The sequence below is a fragment of the Sceloporus occidentalis genome, unplaced genomic scaffold (genome assembly GCF_023333645.1).
Source record: "Sceloporus occidentalis isolate IW3139 unplaced genomic scaffold, rSceOcc1.0.p SCAF_1, whole genome shotgun sequence".
NCBI lineage: Eukaryota > Metazoa > Chordata > Lepidosauria > Squamata > Phrynosomatidae > Sceloporus > Sceloporus occidentalis.
This window is the reverse complement of record NW_028316981.1, coordinates 6,963,431-6,982,031: the sequence shown is the minus strand read 5'-3', so window position 1 is coordinate 6,982,031 and position 18,601 is coordinate 6,963,431. Positions and strand designations below refer to the sequence as shown.

Sequence of the window (18,601 nt, the reverse complement as noted above, 5' to 3'; positions counted from 1 at the left end):
TGGATATTATATCGTGTCAGGTACAAAATCGGAACAATAGTAAAAGAAAGGAAGCGTGGAATGAGGTTATGTCACACTGGGACAAGGAATGGGGTTTGGACATATCACTTATTGAATAAGAGTTCTTAATTTAAAGTGAAATGTGGGGTAAATTTTAGTTGCTGAGAAGATCTTTAAATTTTAAACTATCAAGGAAAAAAAAGTTTGAGATGAGATATGGAGATTGGAACTATATTAACTTAAAGTAGGACTACAATGTAATTTTTCTTTTTTTTCCTTATGTATTTCACTTACTCTCCTAATCTCAGGACATAACTTCAATCCACAGGAGCTGACACCAATTTAAAGACCGCCAGATTTTTTCTTTTTTTATTACTATCACTATATTCGCCTAGAGGATTCAGTTTAAGAAATGACTTGATGTACATATTTTAATAACTTGAGAATATAGGTTTCTTTTCTTTAAGATATATGATGTTATATTGTAAATAGATAGTGTTTTGGTCCAAATTACATATGGAAACATTGATGGAGGGATACTTGATATTTAATCTAATAGTACAGATTGAGCTGGTACATCATTCACACAACTGGAAGAAGGAAAGACTCAGAGAATCCTCGATCACCGAAAGTCAGACGAAGTGGAGGATAATGGGTTAAGAAGAATCTTTTAAATTTCGGTTATGCATTCTTAAATATTGTATTTTCTTCAGTTTGTAATCTTATTCGAAAATCATTTAATAAAGATTACAAAAAAAACCCACAACATTTGAAGGGGGTCATATTGGGGTGGGATATAAATAAATTATTATTACTATTATTATTCGGGAGCAAGCTTGTTTTCTGCTGCTCCAGAGACTAGGACCTGAAGCCATGGATGCAAGGTCCAGGAAAAGGGATTCCACCTTAGCAGTAAGAGGAACTTCCTGACAGTAAGGGCTGTTCGACAGTGGAACGATCTCCCTCCCTCGGAGTGCAGTGAGGTCTTTAAGCAGAGGCTGGATGGCCATCTGTGAAAGGGGATGCTTTGAGTGAGAGTTCCTGGACTGGATGACCCTTGTGGTCTCTTCCAACTCTATGATCTATGATCTATTCATTGGTAGCTGTGCTGAGCATATAGCAATGCACAGGAACATACAAATCCATAAGAGTGATATCTTTATGGGGCCAAGGCAAATGCACAAAAACATGTTGCAAGTTTTGACAGCTCCAGAGGCTGCTTGATCAGGCAAAAATGTTAAAAATCATCATGGGGAAAGATCCATATGACAATGTTAGTCACAGGCCTGCTTTTTGTCAGGATGCTGCTGCTGCTCTGCATCCGCACTGCATAAATAATCCAGTTTGACGCCACTTTAATTGTCATGGCTCAATGCTATGGGATTCTGGGAACTGTAGTTGTTGTGGCATCAGAGCTCTCTGACAGAGAAGTCTCACAAAACTACAGATCTCAGAATCCCTTAGCTCTGAGCCTTGGCAGTTAAAGTGGTGTCAAACTGGATTATTTCAGCAGTGTGGATGCAGCCTCTGTTTTGCCCTTCACACATGCTCCAAAGTCAGGGGTTCTGGAGGGAGCTGCCCTTGTCTTTCCACACATTCAGCCATGGAAGAGTCACCCAGAGCAAACTCTCCTTATTTCCCAGCTCCAGCTTTTTGGTTTTGCTTCTTGCAGAGAGGCTGATGCTGCAGCTTCACCTGGAAAGCTTGCATTCCTCCATCCTTCCTTGGCCACCTTCAAGGCTGATGCTGCTAAAAGGTCTCCAGCTGCACAGAGGAGGAGGAGGAGGGACCATTTTCAATGGTGTGTTTGTGTCAGTGGCTTTCTGGTCTACTTGGAAATGTAGCAAATGTTTTAAAAATTCACCTCCAAACCAGCAAAAGGATGAAAGATACTGGATTCCCAGAGGAAGTTGCAGCTCTTTGGCTCCCCAAGGGTTAAAATGAATGAAAGGAGTTCCTAGAGAGGAAGAAAACAGTGGAGGAGGAGGAGAGGTTGCTCTTCCTCCCAGCCAAGAGCCCCTCCTTTCTCCTCCGGGCCCTGAGTGCGAATCTCCTTCCAGGAGGGTCTGCAGATTAGGAGCCAGGAAGGAAGGGAAAGTGACCTGAGCCTCTTTAGGCGCCTCCCCTGAGCCTCTTCTTCACCTGGTAAATCTCCTCCTCCTCCTCCTCCAGAGAAATAAGAAGAGGAGGGAGGAGAAGGGTCTCTTCAGATAAATAAGCATTAAGTTATTTCTTCCCTCCTTCTCCCTCTTTGAATTTTACATTGTTTCGTTTTTGGGGATCTGTGAAAGCAAAATATCTCCTCCCCCAAAGTCTTTGTTCCTGGTGGAAACCTCCCTTTGAGGAAATGGATGCCTTCTGTTTTTATGCGAATGAGGCAGGACTCTTGGGTTAAAGATCTGTTCTCTGCTGGGAAGTCCTTCTCTCTCTGTTCTAAGGGTTGGGGATTGAATGTTTGACTTGGATTGTTTTAAATGTGTTATTAGTTGCCAGGAGGCCTATTATCAAGAGAAAGGCATGGTACAAACTAAAAAGGAACATTGCTTTTTCCCTACAGCCACAGAGTTTGATAGATCAATAACAGTTTACGAATAAATGAAGTATGAGGAAAATGGGAGAGATTGCTGGGCCTCCCCCTTGAAAGGTCTTCTGGGAAGAGACTGAGCAGAAGGCCTGAAGGGTGCCATCCCAGCCCTCCTCCTTTTCCACTGGATCAGTTCAACTTCCGGATCAGAGGAGGAAGAGGAGGAAGAGTCCCTCATGGAGAGGGAAGGAGGGACTTTGGGGCGCTCCATGGGGCCCTTTCCATCTCTATGGGGGAACCCTTCCTCCTCTTTCCCTCGGACACAGCATGAGGATGCCATCCTTGACGGTAGTATCCTCATGGTCCATCAGAGGGGAAGGGTTTGGGAGAGATGCCTGGGCCACTGCCTTTCCTTGGGACTTAGAATGACAGCATGAGCCTGCCATCCATTCCTTGGGAAGAGCACAGCAGAAGACATGCTGCTATTAAATCCAGTGGGAGTTCTGGGCATTGGCTGGGCATCTCTACTTATTTGTTTATTTAATGTATTTATACCCCATTCTTCAGTCCTAAAGGCTCTCAGAGCAGCTTACAGACAGTTATTCAGACAGTTCCCTGCCCTCAGGCTTACAATCTAAAAAGACATGACACAAAAGGAGAAGGGAATGGTGGTGGGGAAGGGGATCAGGTTCAGCAGTTCTTCTCTCTCTCTGAGGCCTGGACCAAGGCAGATGGACTGGAGGGAGGACCCTTCTTCTTGCTCTGGCTAGCCCTGATGGAGCTGGGCCTGCCTTTTCACTCCCTTCCAGGCCAGATGATGACAGATGGCATGGTTCTTGAAAGGCAGAGAAGAAGGCCAGGTCTTTGTTGAGAGCAAACTCTCCTGCTTTAACTAATGGGCAAATGGGGCTCAGGTATCCAGAGCCCATGAGCTTTGGTCGGAAGGAAGCAAGGTTTCAGTATCAGAAAGAAGTATCATCATTAGCAAGATATAAAGCAGGTGTTCTACAATATTAAGATCAAGAAATCCCCAGAGTAGAGCCAGAATATTGGACTTGATCCATAGGGAAATGTATTAGGAAATGCAGGCATCTTAAATCCATCAAGAGCAATGTCTCAAGATCTGAGAGCCAGGAATGTTGTTGCTCTCAGCAAAAATCTATCTTTCTTTATAGGCAGAGATGGCATGGCAACACTCAGGTCTCTGGTTCTGCTGAACAGCTAGTTCCACTCCCCAGTGACCCACAAAAGTGACTCACTGTTTAAAAAGTTTAAACACTCACCCAGTCAAAATGGCCACAAAGAAACTGCTTCCTTATTCTCTTTGTGCAAGGAATGCTTTGGAATGCCTCTGCTAGCAGTTATATAAAATTAGGCTGATAGCTTCACCCCAGTGGTCCACAAAAGGGACCCACAGTTTAAAAAGTTTACAAACTCACCCAGTCAAAATGGTCACAGAGAAAGGAGAGGCCTTATCCCCTTTATACATGGACCTATTAACTTTTTCTGCTCCAGGTGAACTATATCCAGCTCCCTGAATAAGGCAAGGTTTCCAGCCCTTCACCATTTTGGTTGCTCTCCTCTGGACATGCTTCAGTTTCCCCACATCTTTTTTGAATTGTAATGTCTAGAACTGGACATATTATTCCAGGTGAGGCCTGACCAAAACAGAATAGAGTGGCACTATTACTTCCCCCAATCCAGACACTAAACTTCTATTGATGCAGCCTGTTCAACTGGTAGTCTACTAGGACTCTTAGATCCCTTTCACACGTAGTCGTGTTTCCCATCCTATATCTAAGCATTTTATTTTTTCTGTGTAAGTACAGTACCTTAAATTTTCCCTGTTGAAAATCATTTTGTTAGTTTTGGCACAGCTTTTTAATTTATTAAAGTTATTGATCCTGTCCTTTGGGTATTAGGACATAGCTTTTTATTCAGTCATTTGGTGTCATCTGCAAATTTAATAAGTATGCCCTCTATTCTTTCATCCAAGTCATACCTGAAGCCACTGGGGAAGATCATCCAGGGACATGGGTGTAACGGATGCCCAAACCACAACCCTTTCCTATACAGTGGTACCCCGGGATACGAATGCGCCGGGATACGAAATTTCCGGGTTACGAAAAAAATCTATTTAAAAAAACTGTTCCGCGTTACGAATGTTTTTTCGGGTTACGAAAAAACTTTTGGTGCTTTTCGGCGCTATTTCGCACCAAATCGCGGCTTTCCCCCATTAGCGCCTATGGGTTTTTCGGCTTACGAAGCCTTTCGGGTTACGAAAGCGGCGGCGGAACGAATTACTTTCATAACCCGGGGTACCACTGTACTGGCAAGCGCCCGGGACTTCTGTTATCCCACTGCTGCCACCAAATATGTAACGGATTCCCTTTCTTATGGGGCAGGTTCACCTTATTAACTAATTTAGTAGCGTGGATATAATATATATGACTGACAAGCTTTTAGGTAAACCAAAATAAGAACTTTATTGAACAAAGGGTTTAAACAGATATGACTTGAACTAAATGATACTATATAACTGTTAGTTCAGGCACGAGTTACTTTGTTGCAGTTGTACTCTCTACTGTGCTACTGTTACCGCTGGGTTTACAACTCTCTATCTAAATCACCCGTTTCTTATAACTAAGATTCACTCAGTCTTTCTACTAAGGTTTGCTCTTACTCTTAGACCTAACAGTCCCCAAAGCTAACACTATCCTGCAGGATATTATACTCCAGCCACTCTCTTTCCTAGAGCCCTGGCAGTATAATGGTAGGGAGCCTTTTCCCACTCAGACTCTACCCCTAACCAACTTTCTCTATCCCTGGAACTAACTATTCCCTCAGGAACTCATGGACTCCACTGTTCCCTCAACTGCCCTCTTAACATTCTCAACCCTAACTGAAGTTCTAAACTGTCTCAGTTCCAACTGACTCCCAACTGTCAGCTCGGAATTTTTAAAAGTCCCAGCCCACATTCTATTGGCTGGTCCTCAGCTGCCTTCTGATTGGTCAGCTGGGCATGCTCTCCGTTACAATGGGGTGCGGTGTTATCAGTACACTGATGAAACTCAATCTATTTCTCTATGTGTCTGACTGCTGCAGTGACAAAGGATGGCATCTCTCTTCTGGATGCCTGTCTTGGGTTGGTATAGGGCTGGATGAGGGAAAACAAACTCAAGCTGAATCCAGAAAAAGCGGACGTACTTGCAATAGGTTCCCCAAGTCCAGGAATGGAGATTTGTCAACCAGGGTCACCCTTCCCCTAAAGGATGAAGTTTGCAGCTTGGGAGTACTCCTGGATCCATCTCTACAGTAATCATAAGTGGATGTGATGGCCAGGAGTGCTTGGTATCAACTTTGGTTGATACGCCAACTGCGCCCCTACCTGGGGAAAAAAGGATCTTGAAGCAGTGGTACATGCACTGGTTATCTCTCATTTAGATTTCTGTAATGTGCTCTACATGGGGCTATCTCTGTACCAAGTTCGGAAGCTTCAGTTGGTTCAAAATGCAGCAGCCAGACTGGTCACTGGATCACCTACATGACTTGGTCCCGAGTTGTTTGAGGGAACGTCTCTCCCTACACAATCCACCCCACACTGTCAGAACATCTGCGAAGAATTTATTTGAATATCCAAAGACCAGGTTAATAACAGCTTCCCATAGAGAAAGTATTCACTGCCGTGGCCCTCAGATTGTGGAACAGCTTACCGGAGGTGATCTGTCTTAGTTAGGCTTGCCATATCCCGCTTGTGGGCGGGACTTTCCCGGTTTTGGGCGGGTCCGCATGGTCCCGCCCCGGGTTGCCCCCGCCCCCAGGATTTCCCCCACCCCTGGGCTTTGTTGCAAAGTGTGCAACAGCGGTGGCGGGGGAAAAAGAGAGAGGCCTCTGTAGGCCTCTCTCCTTTGGTGGGGGGGCTTCCCTCCCCTCTTTGGCTCCGCTGGAGCCGAGGGAGGGAAAGAAGCCTCACCTGCCAAGGCCAACTTCTTTCCCCGCCTGAGCTCCGCCGGCAAAAACAGAGCCCAGGCCGGGGGGGGGGGGGGGAAGGCTCCCTGAGGGGAGAATTCCTTCTCCGCCTGGGCTCCGTCCTTGCTGAGAACGGAGCCCAGGCGGAGAAGGAATCCTCCCCTCAGCGAGGCTCCTTTTCAAATGTAGGACCAAAAAAATTGTCCTACATTTGTCCCGGTTTGGAGGTCCTGACTAATGGCAACCCTAGTCTTAGTACCACAGATGCCTTTAAGTGCATCTTAGATGTACTTAAGAAGGATCTCTTCCAGCGGGCCTATCCACCTGATCTTTTATAAGAGATTTTAAGAGGAGACTCCACTTCTGATTATGAGTGTATGAATTTTAGATGATAATTTAGCTATTTTATTGAATTAATAGTACTGTCATTATTTTACTGATTGTATTCTTATATGGTATTGTACTTTTTTTTATGTAATCCCGCCTCTATCCGCAGGGAGAGGTGGGAAATATAAATAAATTATTATTATTATTATTGATAAAGATGTTGAATAGCTCTGGGCCCAAGACAGAACCCTGTCACTTCTCTCTAGAATGAAGAGGAGCCATTGCTGAGAACACTTTGGGTTTGGCTAGTCAGCCAATTACAAATCCACCTAACAGTTGCATTGTCTAGCCCACATTTTACTAGCTCATTTGCAAGACTGGTGGGGGGGGGGTCTTCACTCCTCCTCTGATTCTCAACTGACCTACTGAATGGGAAAAGAGCTTGGCTATGTGTCTACTGAGTCTCCTCCTCTGCTTCTTTTTCTGACGAAGAAGAAGAACTTTAAAGGGAAGCTGGACATGGATTCAGTAGGAGAAGCAGAGAGATTAGGGAATGAGTTGATGATGACACAGCTATTCGATGGATTTTGGATAGGGTTAATGTTTCAGTCTCTGTCCCAGAAGGAGAGGACATAGTTTTTTATTCAGTCATTGTACTGTATTGGTCTGCCATACAGAGGAGGAAAGGGGTAAAGATCTAGAATGAAACTGAGGATTAAGCATTTCCACCTAAAGAGATCCTTCACCATGCCTCATTCATAAAATATTTTTCCTTTCTAGGAATGGTGTACCCAGTCTTTTTCTCTGAAGGCTGATCAGGCATTTTAGAAGCTGCCTAGGAGCATCAGTAAAAGATGGAAAAGCATCTTTTCTCAGCTGGTTCTCAGTTAGGAAAAGGCCTTCCATGTCTTCCAGCTGGGAGCAGTGGGGAATTCTGCAGAGTAACTACGCAGAAGAGCCTGACAGAAGATACATTCAATTCAGAGGTACAGCGGGAGCACTTCAGACAGTTCAGCTACAAGGAGAATGAGGGCCCCCGAGAGGTTTGCAGCCAACTCCATGCTCTTTGCCTTCAGTGGCTGAAGCCAGAGAGACACACCAAGGCTCAGATCCTGGACCTGGTGATCCTGGAGCAATTCCTTACTGTCCTTCCGCCAGACATGGCCAGCTGGGTCAGGGAATGTGGAGCAGAAACCAGTTCCCAAGCGGTTGCCCTTGCCGAAGGTTTCCTCCTAAGCCAAGCAGAGGAGAAGAAGCAGGAAAAGCAGCAGGTGAAAGAGTTTTATTTTGGTAATTTCCTGGTCCTCATGGTTATTTATCTCTTCTGATCTTTCACTTTGTGGCACTTGCTTCTATTTTTCTCCCCCAAGGAGCACATTATAGAAGAGGCTGGTAATTTTCCTGTGACAGAGAAAGCTCTCTCAGACTCTGGAAACACAGTTCAGTCCAAGTGGATGGTACAGCGAGATGAGAGAAGCACCATCAAAATGGGTAAAGAATCAGTGAACGCTTCCCAGATTAGTCTCCCTGTCTTGAGCGTGCCTGAAATAGGTGGACTGTATATTTGCTCTCCTTAGCCCATGAGGGAAGAGATCCATATCCAGTAAATGTATTGTTTCAACTTTTCAAACCAGCAATTTGAAAGAGGGGAAAAATAGTAGCCATTATGACAAAAAAGAGGTTGAGTTATCCATAGCTGGAAATACTCTGGGACAGAAGCACAACTGATGTATCTCTTGGCAATGATACAAAACCTGCAGCTGAAGTGCTGTTTCTAAAGGTTGATAACCTGGCAGTACCCAGCTTTTACTTGCTTTCCATGTGAAATATTTGCACTGTATTTATTGCCAACCATGAGAGTCAGAGAAACCTCTTTACCCCCAGTTGGATGTTCATGCCTAGAAAATGTCAGTAAGTCCTCAGTGATATTTTACCCTTCTGATGGCTTTCCTGAGAATAATAATTTATAATTTTTTTCCTGTTGTTTCTGTTGTAAAATGCCATTTATAGTGATGGCACTATATAAACAAAGAATAATAAAAATAAATGCTAATAATCTGTTCTTTGATCAACATGTTGATCATGATGAGTCTCCAAAACTGTCAGCCATATTTGTCTTTATCCTTGTTTGTATGAGTTAGTCTGACACATCAGTCTGAAGCAGAGGAACAGTCTTGCTTTTTGTTTCCCTCCAGGCAACGAAACACAGCCATGGCCAATAGATCCCAGCTCCTCTCTTTCTTTTCAGAGTCTAAGACCAGCTTCTGTGACCCTGGATCAGGTAAGGGCCAAATTCCCTGGAGGGCCAAGAAGGGGTCAGGCTGGGTACCTTGGTTCACTGCTTTCCTCTATGAACAAGGCAGAAGCACTCCCTTTCTCCATTTTTTTAAGTCAAAGTTGTTCACTAAAGCTATTCTGAGCTCTGTTACACCAAAAATATAATTGCATTCAGCAGTCGTAAGCTACTTCATTTTCTTTCCTGATTGACTTCATTTCATTCTCTGAAGATGCCAGCCACAAATGTTGGCAAAACATCAGGAATAAACTCTTCTAGAACATGGCTGCATTGCCCTAAAAATCCACAAAAAAAAAAAACTATGACTTCAGTATGTTTGGTTGATGGGTATCTAATTTCCCAGGTGACCTTTGAAGAGGTGGCAGTGTATTTTAGCGATGAGGAGTGGTGCTTTCTGGATCCAGACCAAAGGGCCCTGCATTGTGAAGTCATGGAGAAGAATTTAGAGATGGTGGCCTCCCTGGGTAAGGTTCCCTTCTTCTCATGCTAAATTGAATCAGCTTGCAAATGATAGTGAAATACCATTGCCCCTCCCTACCATCATGTTGCATTTCAACAGTCTACGTTGTCCCCTTCCTACTGGATTGGTTTCAGTGATCTCTTCACAGGAAGTCCTAAGCTGGCTGACCTTACTCAAGACTCCAGTGGAGGATTTCAAGATGCAGATGCTCTGCTAACTATGTAGCACTGTGCGGGGAACTCCTCTGTCCTAGAGAGTCCCTTAAAAAAGGGCTTTCTTTGTTTCTCAATAAAAATGAAATATTGGTTTGTTTAATGTGACTGGGGTTGGCTGTTAATGTTATGAGGAGCTGTTGTTAATGTTTATCTTTTAATGAATGTTAATGTTTTTAAAGTTTTATGTTTTTACATTGATCAGTTATTTAGTTTTTAGAAATTTTTATACTTTTGATACTTTTCTATAGTTTTTAACCTAAAGTGTTTTGAAATATGTTGTAAGCTGCCTTGTATCTCATTCATAGAATACTAGAGTCGGAGGAGACCTCAAGGGCCATCCAATCCAACACCCCTCTGCCATGCAGGAACACAGAATCAGAGCACCCCCGACAGATGGCCATCCAGCCTCTGTTGAAAGACCTCTAAGGAAGGAGACTCCACCACTCTCCAAGGGAGCTTGTTTCACTGTTGAACAGCTCTTACTGTCAGGAAGGTCTTCCTAATGTTGAGGTGGAATCTCTTTTCCTGTAATTTGCATCCATTATTCCGTTTCCTAGTGTCTGGAGCAGCAGAAAACAAGCTTTCTCCATCCTCAATATGACATCCCTTTGAAGATTCATTAAAAAACTATAGGTTCTACATAAATCTATGAAGTACACAAATTTACTCAGGGAAAAAAGGGCAGACTTGGATGGAGCTAGGCACTCATGGAAAGGGACTCCATTAAATTCTTGGCCCTGGTGGCAAAAGGGACAAGAAATTTACATGGCCCTACTGATAACCAAATTATTTCTGTGCAACGGCAAATCCACTTCTCTTCACACTTTATCCCCTTTTCTTCTGGATCCCTCCTGAACTTCTATCATGTTCTGGATAATGTTGCTATATTGCCCTGACTGGGAACCAGTAACCCCCAATGAAATTAATATATTGATTAATTCCCTACTTACTTAAAAAGCCGTTGGAAAAGATATGCTCCCTAGAGAATTATTCAGATCAAATCCCACTTGATGTTCCCAGTATATGCCTCATTGTTTACTTCTATTAACCAACATGGAAAAACCCCTCAGAGATGGAGTGTAAATATAATTGTTTAAAAAAAGGGTTCCATGGCTGACCCAGGAAATGTTGGACCTATAGGTTTACTGTATATTGTTGTCTAAATTATATTCAAAATATTTATTGGGTAAATAGGAGTCTTGGGCTGCTGAATATATAGTATTATTGCAGTAGAACAAGGAGGATTTATGAAAAATAAATCTACAATAGATCAATGTTTTATCCTTTATCATGCGATCCAAAAACATTCCCAAAAAGGTAAAAAAGAACTCTTTGCCATTTTTATTTATTCAGCTCTGATTTAGACCTTGTTGATTGAGAACTAAAGTTAGCCACCATTAATACTGATAGAAGGCTGCTCTTTTTAATTCAACTGTTACATACTGTCACTTCTCTTAAAGTTAGACTTGGGACAAATGGACTATTATCAGACAATATCCTGACATGTCGGGGAGTTCCACAGGGATGCCTTCTGGCCCTTTCTTATTTAATTTATATATATATGATATTGTTCATGATCTGACAGGGTTAGAATACTTCCCAGTTTTGATACAGGATGCCAGTCTTTCTGTATGCAGATGATATTATCTTGATTTCTTGCACCTTGGTTAGGATGCGGAGACTTTTAAAGAAAACCTCACAGTTGGAGACCGAATGCAAAAGCCACATAACAGCAATCCTACTATAAATATTTGGGCTTGGGATTTAATTCAAATTTGTCATGGAAAATTTTCCCACTCCATTAATGCCCTTTGGAGGTTTTGTAGACCCCATTGGGGCAATATGGTTCCTCCTACAGTTGCGGTCTTTCAGAAGAAATTGTTCCACAGTTATTGCATTTCACAGAGATTTGGGGATACAATAATGTTTTTGCTTTAGAAACGGTGCAGAATGCCTTTGTGAAATTCCTGCTGGCTGCCCTTAAAGGTACACCAGCTTCTATTTAAGAGCTGAAACAAGGCTAATATCTCTTAAAGCCAGTGTGCATATGGCTCTAGCCTCATATGGCTAGCATGAGTGTCACTTGGCTTCCTAAAAATGCTTCCTAGAGCAATTATAATCTCACTCCCAAAACTCTTGGACAGATTCAGTCAGGAAAATACTCCATCATTGTGGGATTAATGTAGAAGGCTTTCTGAATTATTCTACCAACAGAGTCAAACAAGTAGTTAAAGAAAAAATTCAGCTTGCCTCCAAATGGTGGGACCTACAGATGCCTTCCCAAAGAACACATTTTTTATGGTGTTCACTATGTAAAATATCTTTTGGAATGGAATAATATTTTTAATTGACCTCATCCCCACTTATAAAAGTGTTTACAGCCCTACACTTTCAGTGTATGCCGTCCACCTATTTGAAAGGAAGAGCCAATAATAGTCCAGTGCATCAAAGACTTTGCATTTGTAAGTCAAGGAAAGTAGAGGACATTCACCACTATCTTTTGCAATGCCCTAGACAAAAGTTCTTTAATCATATTCTCCACTCCTTTTCCAATAGACCTCCCCTTGAGCAGATTTGTATGGAGATGATGAGGATACATGGTACACAACATGGGGGCTTTTAATTTAATTTACTTTATATTAAAGATTATTTTATATTTTTGTACTAGTATATATATATTTTTTGATAACTTGCTTGTTACATGTACAGTGGGCCCTTGTTATACGCATGGGATCTGTTCTGGACCCTCCCACATGTAGGGAAAAAACTGTGGGATTTAAACCCCCATTGATTCTAATGACTCCTGTGTGTGGTGCTGTGTGCGCAGTGCACTCACACACACCATTTGTCCCCCTAGGCTTGCCATCTGCGTGAGCTTAAATCCGTGGATGGCAAGCCCACAAATGGTGCAGGCAATCATTATTCTATTTTAAATTTATTACTGTTCATTTGTTTCTATTTTACCTTAATTATATTGAATTGTGGTGGCTTATAGCTTTTAACAATAACCAAACTTGAAACAAATATCCCTTCAACTATTTAAACAAGGATATCATATCACCTCCCAACCTACCCAGCTCCCTCAGTTGCTCGCTCCTCATAAGGCGTGATTTCTAGACCTTTCACCATTTTTGTCACCCTCCTCTGGACATGCTCCAGCTTCTCAATATCCTTTTTGAATTGTGGCTCCCAGAACTGGAAGCACTATTCCAGGTGAGGCCTGACGTAATCAGAACAAAGTGGTACTATTACTTCCCTTGATCAAGACACATTTTTGAGAGAAAGGTAGGATAGAAAATAATAATAATAATAATAATAATAATAATAATAATAAACATTGTTTATTGAAGATTTGCTGTAGCAGCTGTGAAGCACAGTGCAGTTCCCAATACTCATTATTTTTAAACCCAGTTGAGAGACAGGATAATTCCTGGGTTCATGTTTTGATGGATGCAAGCAACTAGGAGCTCCTTCAAAGATCTTTCTACTTTGAGCTGTCTCTGCCACAGGGCTCCCAGGAATGCCATTGGAGAAGCTCTGGGGTCTCGTTTGTCTTTCCAGTAATGGTCATTAGGCAGTCATTTTATTTTGGGTTTTTTGTCCTCTCTTGTGCTTTGACCATATATTTTTCTCATTTCTAGGTGGTGATATAATTGGAAATGAAGACAGAAGTGAATGTCTTTGTCCTATTTGTGGGAGAAGCTTCAATTGTAGATCAAAGCTTAATCTTCACAGGAGAACTCACCTAGGAGAACAATTTTTTAAAGATGGTGAGAGTAGTTGTAGGAAAAAACTGGTTTCCCATGAAACCGATCAAATAACAGAGAAGCCATTTAAATGTTGGAAATATGGCAAAAGTTTCAGGTGTAGGTCACACTTTATGTCACACCAAAAACTGCACTCAGGGGAGAAATCATTAATAGATTTGGAGTGTAGAAACAACCCAAGGCAGAAGATACACCAGATTAACTATGAAGCAGAACATGCAGGGAAGAAACTTTTGAAATGCTTGGAATATGGAGAGATAAGCTTCATTCATTATCAAACAACTCATGAAGTAGAGAAGCCGTTTAAATGCTTGGAGTGTGGAAAGAGCTTCAGTTCAAGGACAAGTCTTCTATATCACACAGGAGACAAGCCATTTCCGTGTTTGCAATGTGGAAAGCGGTTCAGTCAGAAGTCATACTTAACTCGTCATCAATTAAGTCATACAGGGGAGAAACCATTTCAGTGCTTCCAATGTGGAAAGCGGTTCAGTCAGAAAGCAAACCTCTCTCGTCATGAGACAATGCATACAGGTGAGAAATGTGGGGAGAGCCTCAGTCAGGAAACAAGCTTCGTTGATTCATCAACTCACACAGGGGAGAAGCGATTGAAATGCCTGGAGTGTGGAAAGAAATTCAGTCAGAAGTCATACTTAACTCATCATCAATTAACTCACACAGAGGAGAAACCATTTCAGTGCTTGGAAAGTGAAATGAGGTTCATTTGGAAGTCAGATTTCACAGGTCATGAATTAACTCACACATGGGAGAAACCATTTCAGTGCCTGGAATGTGGAAAGTGCTTCGGCTGGAAGAAAGGCCTCATTCGTCATCAAGTAACCCACACAGGGGAGAAACTATTTCAGTGCTTGGAGTGTGGAAAGATGTTCACTCGGAAGGAAAACCTCTCCCGTCATGAGACAATTCATACAGGGGAGAGACCCTTTAAATGCTTGGAATGCGGAAAAAGTTTCAGTCGGAAGGCCCACTTTACCTCTCATCAATTAACTCACACAGGAGAGAAACCATTTCAATGCTTGGATTGTGGAAAAAGTTTCAGTCGGAAAGCCCACTTTACTTCTCATCAATTAACTCACACGGGGGAGAAACCATTTCAATGCCAGGAATGTGGAAAGAGCTTCACTCAGAAGAATAGCCTTGCTCGACATCAATTAGATCACACATTGGTAGGAGTGCAGAAAGAGTTTAATTCAGAAGGGACAAATTGCTATTTATCATTTAACTCATAAAGGGGAGACACCATTTAAATATTAAGAGTGTGAAAAGAGTTTCTATACTTTGTTGTTGGAAATTTCAGCCAAAAGACAAAGTTCACTTTTCATCAATGAAAAAGAGGCTGGCAGGAACCCTGAACTCATTAGGACAATATCTGAGACAAATGTTGTAGGTAAAGTAAGAGACCACTACAGTAACTAGAAAAGAAGCAAAAATAAAGTACAAAAGCAGTGGCTGGGAACAAACCTCAAGTCTTTTCTGGGGTAAAACTTGCAAGTTAAAATACAAGTTAAATCTAAGGAAATACTGATATGAGAGAAGATGCAGTGGCCCCCAAACTGTGCTCTTTAAGGGATTTTGGAGTTCTGCTCCCAGAATCCCAGACTATTGGCCAATGTGGTTGAGGCTTCTGGGAGCTGAAGTGCAAAATCTCTTAAAGGGCACAGTTTGGGGACCACTGAATTAGAGGAACAGTTGACACTTTAACCTCAAGACCTTTACAACATGATGTGGTATTTACTTCAACCTCAGAAACATTTTTTGTTCTTAACTGTCCTTGAGTCAATCTCGACTCATGGTGATCCTATGGATGAGACATCTCCAAGACCCACTGTCCTCCACTGCTCTGTTCAATTCCTGCAACCCCATAAAATCTGTGACCTCCTTTAAAAAGTCCATCCATCTGGCCTGTGGCCTTCCTCTCTTGCACCTCGCACCCTCAGAACATCTGGGCAGCAACTCCTTAGGGTCCCCGGGGCGAGGTTATCCTCCACCTCTAGGAGGTCTTTTTCCATCGCCGCCCCGGCCCTTTGGAATACGCTGCCCATAGAGCTCCGCTCAGTTACCTCCCTGGCCCAATTCAAACGGGAGTTAAAGACCTGCCTGTTTTAAATTGCATTCCCCGATTAAGTCCCCATAGGCCCCCCCGCCGCAAAGGCCGCACTGGCAATGGTTGGCTAACCCGGGGGCATTTGTTGTTGTTTTTATTTTGCTTTTGTTATGTGTTGTAGTATATTGATGTAATTTTGATATGGTTTTAATGGAATCTTTGTGTATTTTAAATGCTGTAAACCGCCCTGATCTTATGGAAGGGCGGTATACAAATAAAACATTTATTTATTATTATTATTGCATGCAAGCCACTCACTCACAAACCATAAGGTTGCAGGTAAGGGGGCTCAAACTCAACTCAAGCTTGTATCCTTCCAAGGTTGCTAAAATGAGTATACAGCTTGTTGGGGGCAAGTAGCTTACAGTTGTAAACTGCTTAAGACACTTAGTTCAGTATGAAGCGGTATATAAATGAAGCTGTTTGTTTTTGTTTTCTTTCTCGTGATGAGTCCAAAGTATGACAGCCTCAGTGTGGTCATCCTGGCTTCTAGGGAGATCTCTGGCTTGATCTGCTCTAGGACCCCTTTGTTTGTCTTTTTGGCTGTCCATGGGATCCTTAGCACTCTTCTTCAGCACCACATCTCAAAGGAATGGGTTTTCTTCCTATCCGCTTTCTTCACTGTCCAGCTCTCATATGCATACATGGTAATAGCGAATATAATGGCTTATATGATTCTAACTTTTGTGCTCAGTTGTATACTTTTGCATTTTAGAATCTTTTCTAGTTCTTTCATAGCTGCTCCCTTCTTCATCTTCTTCTGATTTCCTGACTGCAGTCCCCATTTCTATCAATGTTTCTATCCATTATGTTTCCCCATATTCTGTACTGACAGTAGCATCTTGTCCTGACTCCAGATTCCTCATCAGGACTATCAGATGTGTTGGCACTCCCATGTCTTTAAGGGCATTCCATAGATCACTTTCATGATCTATGAAGTCAAAGGCTTTGCTATAGTCTATAAAGCACATGCACAAAAACATATTCTACTATAAAAGAAAAAGTGTTGCTAAACGGTATTCTGCATCTCAATTACGCATAGTTAAAACTCACCATGTGTGTGAATGCAAGTCACCTTTCAACTTAATGACAACCACATGAATTTTGAAGGGTCTTCTTAGAGAGAGAATACTGACAGGGTTTATTTCTCATTCCTTTCTCTGAAATGTGACCTACAACACTTGGTATTTTTTGGCAGTGTCCCTTCCAAGTACTAACCATAACTCACCTGCTCAGTTTCCAAGATCAGATCAGATCTGTGACTTGTTTTTAAACCTCACTTTATTAGTACAGAATTTGTATTGAAAAGGAATTAATTTATGATTAAGGACCTAAGAAGGACCAGCTTTCCCAGTGGTATTAGTCCATGTTTAACCTTATTGTTATATAATAAATCCTTACTCTTTTTATTTTCTACAACTGTGTCTGTTTCATTTGAGAACTGAAATACGCTTTCATGCTTTACCACACTGAACCCACTGATCAACACATCTTCCTGTTCAAAATAGTCATTTTGATGCCAGAATACCAGATCGGGGGGGGGGGGGGATCTTGAGGATAACATGAAAAATGTGATATATCCAGGGGTAGCCATGTTAGCCATATAGCAATGCACAGTAACATCCAAATCCACAAAACAGCTATACCTTTATAAAGCTAAGTAAAATGCACAAAAACATGTTGCAAGTTTTCACAGTGCCACTGGCTGCGGGTGTTAAAATCATATTGGCGAAAACTATATGATGACATCAGTCACAAACCTGCCTTTTGTCAAGCTGCTGCTGCTGCTGCTTCTTCTCTGTGTCTGCACTGCAGAAATAATCCAATTTGACACCCTGTCATACCTCTTTTTTATTTGAATGAAGGCCAAACACACAAAAGCCAGCAAATTGAGGTGTGTGTGTGTGTGTGTGTGTGTGTGTGTGTGTGTAACCAGCTAAGGCCCTTAATATCAGGGAGCCTTCCATTTATTCTGTCAAAACAACAAGTATTGCAGATGTTCCTTGAAACTCCTCCAACCAGTTATCCTTTGAGCAACCTCCCAGCATGGATGTCAAGCTGCCTTTGAGTCAGTCTGGTTATGTAGGTTACAGCCTTGGCGTGGGATTTCTGGCAATTTGGGTTGGAGTCCCCCAAACAGCCATGAGAACGGACCCTGGGCAAAGCTGACTTTCTCAACCTGGCCTCCCTTGCAGGGCTGTTTGGAAAAGTATGAAAAAAAGAAAGGCTTGTTGAGGTAGATGGGACAAGAAGCATTGTTTACTGCAGAGGTGCTTCTGTGAGTCTGTCTCTCCAACCCTCCATCACCATGTTCATAATGCTGAAGCTGCCTAGAATCATAGAGTTGGAAGATACCTCTTAGGGCCATCCTGTCCAACCCCATTCTGCCATGCAGGAACTCACAATCAAAACATCCCTGACAGATGGCCATCCAGCTTCTGTTTAAAGACTTCCAAAGGAGACTCCACCACTCTCCAAGTGTCTTCTATTGTCAAAACAGCTCTTACTGTCAGGAAGGTCCTCCTAATGTTGAGCTGGAATCTCGTTTCTTGAAGCTTGCATCCATATAGTTCCTATTCTCTGGAGCAGCAGAAAACAAGCTTGCTCCATCCTCAGGCCAGAAATCTCCCTGGAAGCCATACTTTGGTCACATCATGAGGAAGAAGGACTCATTAGAAAAGACAGTGATGCTGGGGAAGGTGGAGGGCAGCAGAAGAAGAGGAAGGCCGCTTGTCAGATGGTAGACTCAGTCAGGGAGACCATGGGCCTGGGCCTGCAGGACCCAGCAGAGAGGGAGAGGCTGGGAGACATCATCATAGGGTCGCCATGAGTCCAGCTCAAAGGCAGCTGACAATAATGGAACTGAAAATCTATCTTCTGGACTTTGTCTCCCATAAGTCAAATTACTGATCCCAGAATTC

General features: G+C 42.5%; 1 protein-coding gene across 3 annotated transcripts; it reads left to right on the top strand.

Annotated features, from left to right (window-relative positions):
• Positions 1 to 2,015: 2,015 nt before the first annotated feature.
• Positions 2,016 to 17,093, top strand: LOC149320543 (uncharacterized). 3 transcript variants are annotated; one of them, XM_089503965.1, is made up of 6 exons: positions 2,016 to 2,145; positions 7,601 to 8,091; positions 8,191 to 8,311; positions 9,016 to 9,101; positions 9,460 to 9,580; positions 13,433 to 17,093. In XM_089503965.1, the coding sequence occupies exons 2-6, from the start codon at positions 7,675 to 7,677 to the stop codon at positions 14,803 to 14,805; spliced, it is 2,118 nt and encodes a 705-aa protein (XP_089360091.1). In that variant the 5' UTR covers positions 2,016 to 2,145; positions 7,601 to 7,674; the 3' UTR covers positions 14,806 to 17,093. The 3 variants fall into 3 exon arrangements, with proteins under 3 accessions (XP_089360091.1, XP_089360107.1, XP_089360099.1); XM_089503981.1 differs by lacking the exon at positions 2,016 to 2,145 and adding an exon at positions 5,607 to 5,669; XM_089503973.1 differs by lacking the exon at positions 2,016 to 2,145 and adding an exon at positions 6,097 to 6,171.
• Positions 17,094 to 18,601: the final 1,508 nt, after the last annotated feature.

What these genes read in the sequence shown, in the direction of transcription:
- LOC149320543 (XM_089503965.1), top strand. Translation starts at nt 7,675, where the DNA reads ATGGAAAAGCATCTTTTCTCAGCTGGTTCTCAGTTAGGAAAAGGCCTT. An exon ending in AGAAGCAGGAAAAGCAGCAG is followed by an intron (nt 8,092 to 8,190) that starts GTGAAAGAGTTT and finishes TTCTCCCCCAAG; the next exon opens with GAGCACATTATAGAAGAGGC. An exon ending in GAGAAGCACCATCAAAATGG is followed by an intron (nt 8,312 to 9,015) that starts GTAAAGAATCAG and finishes GTTTCCCTCCAG; the next exon opens with GCAACGAAACACAGCCATGG.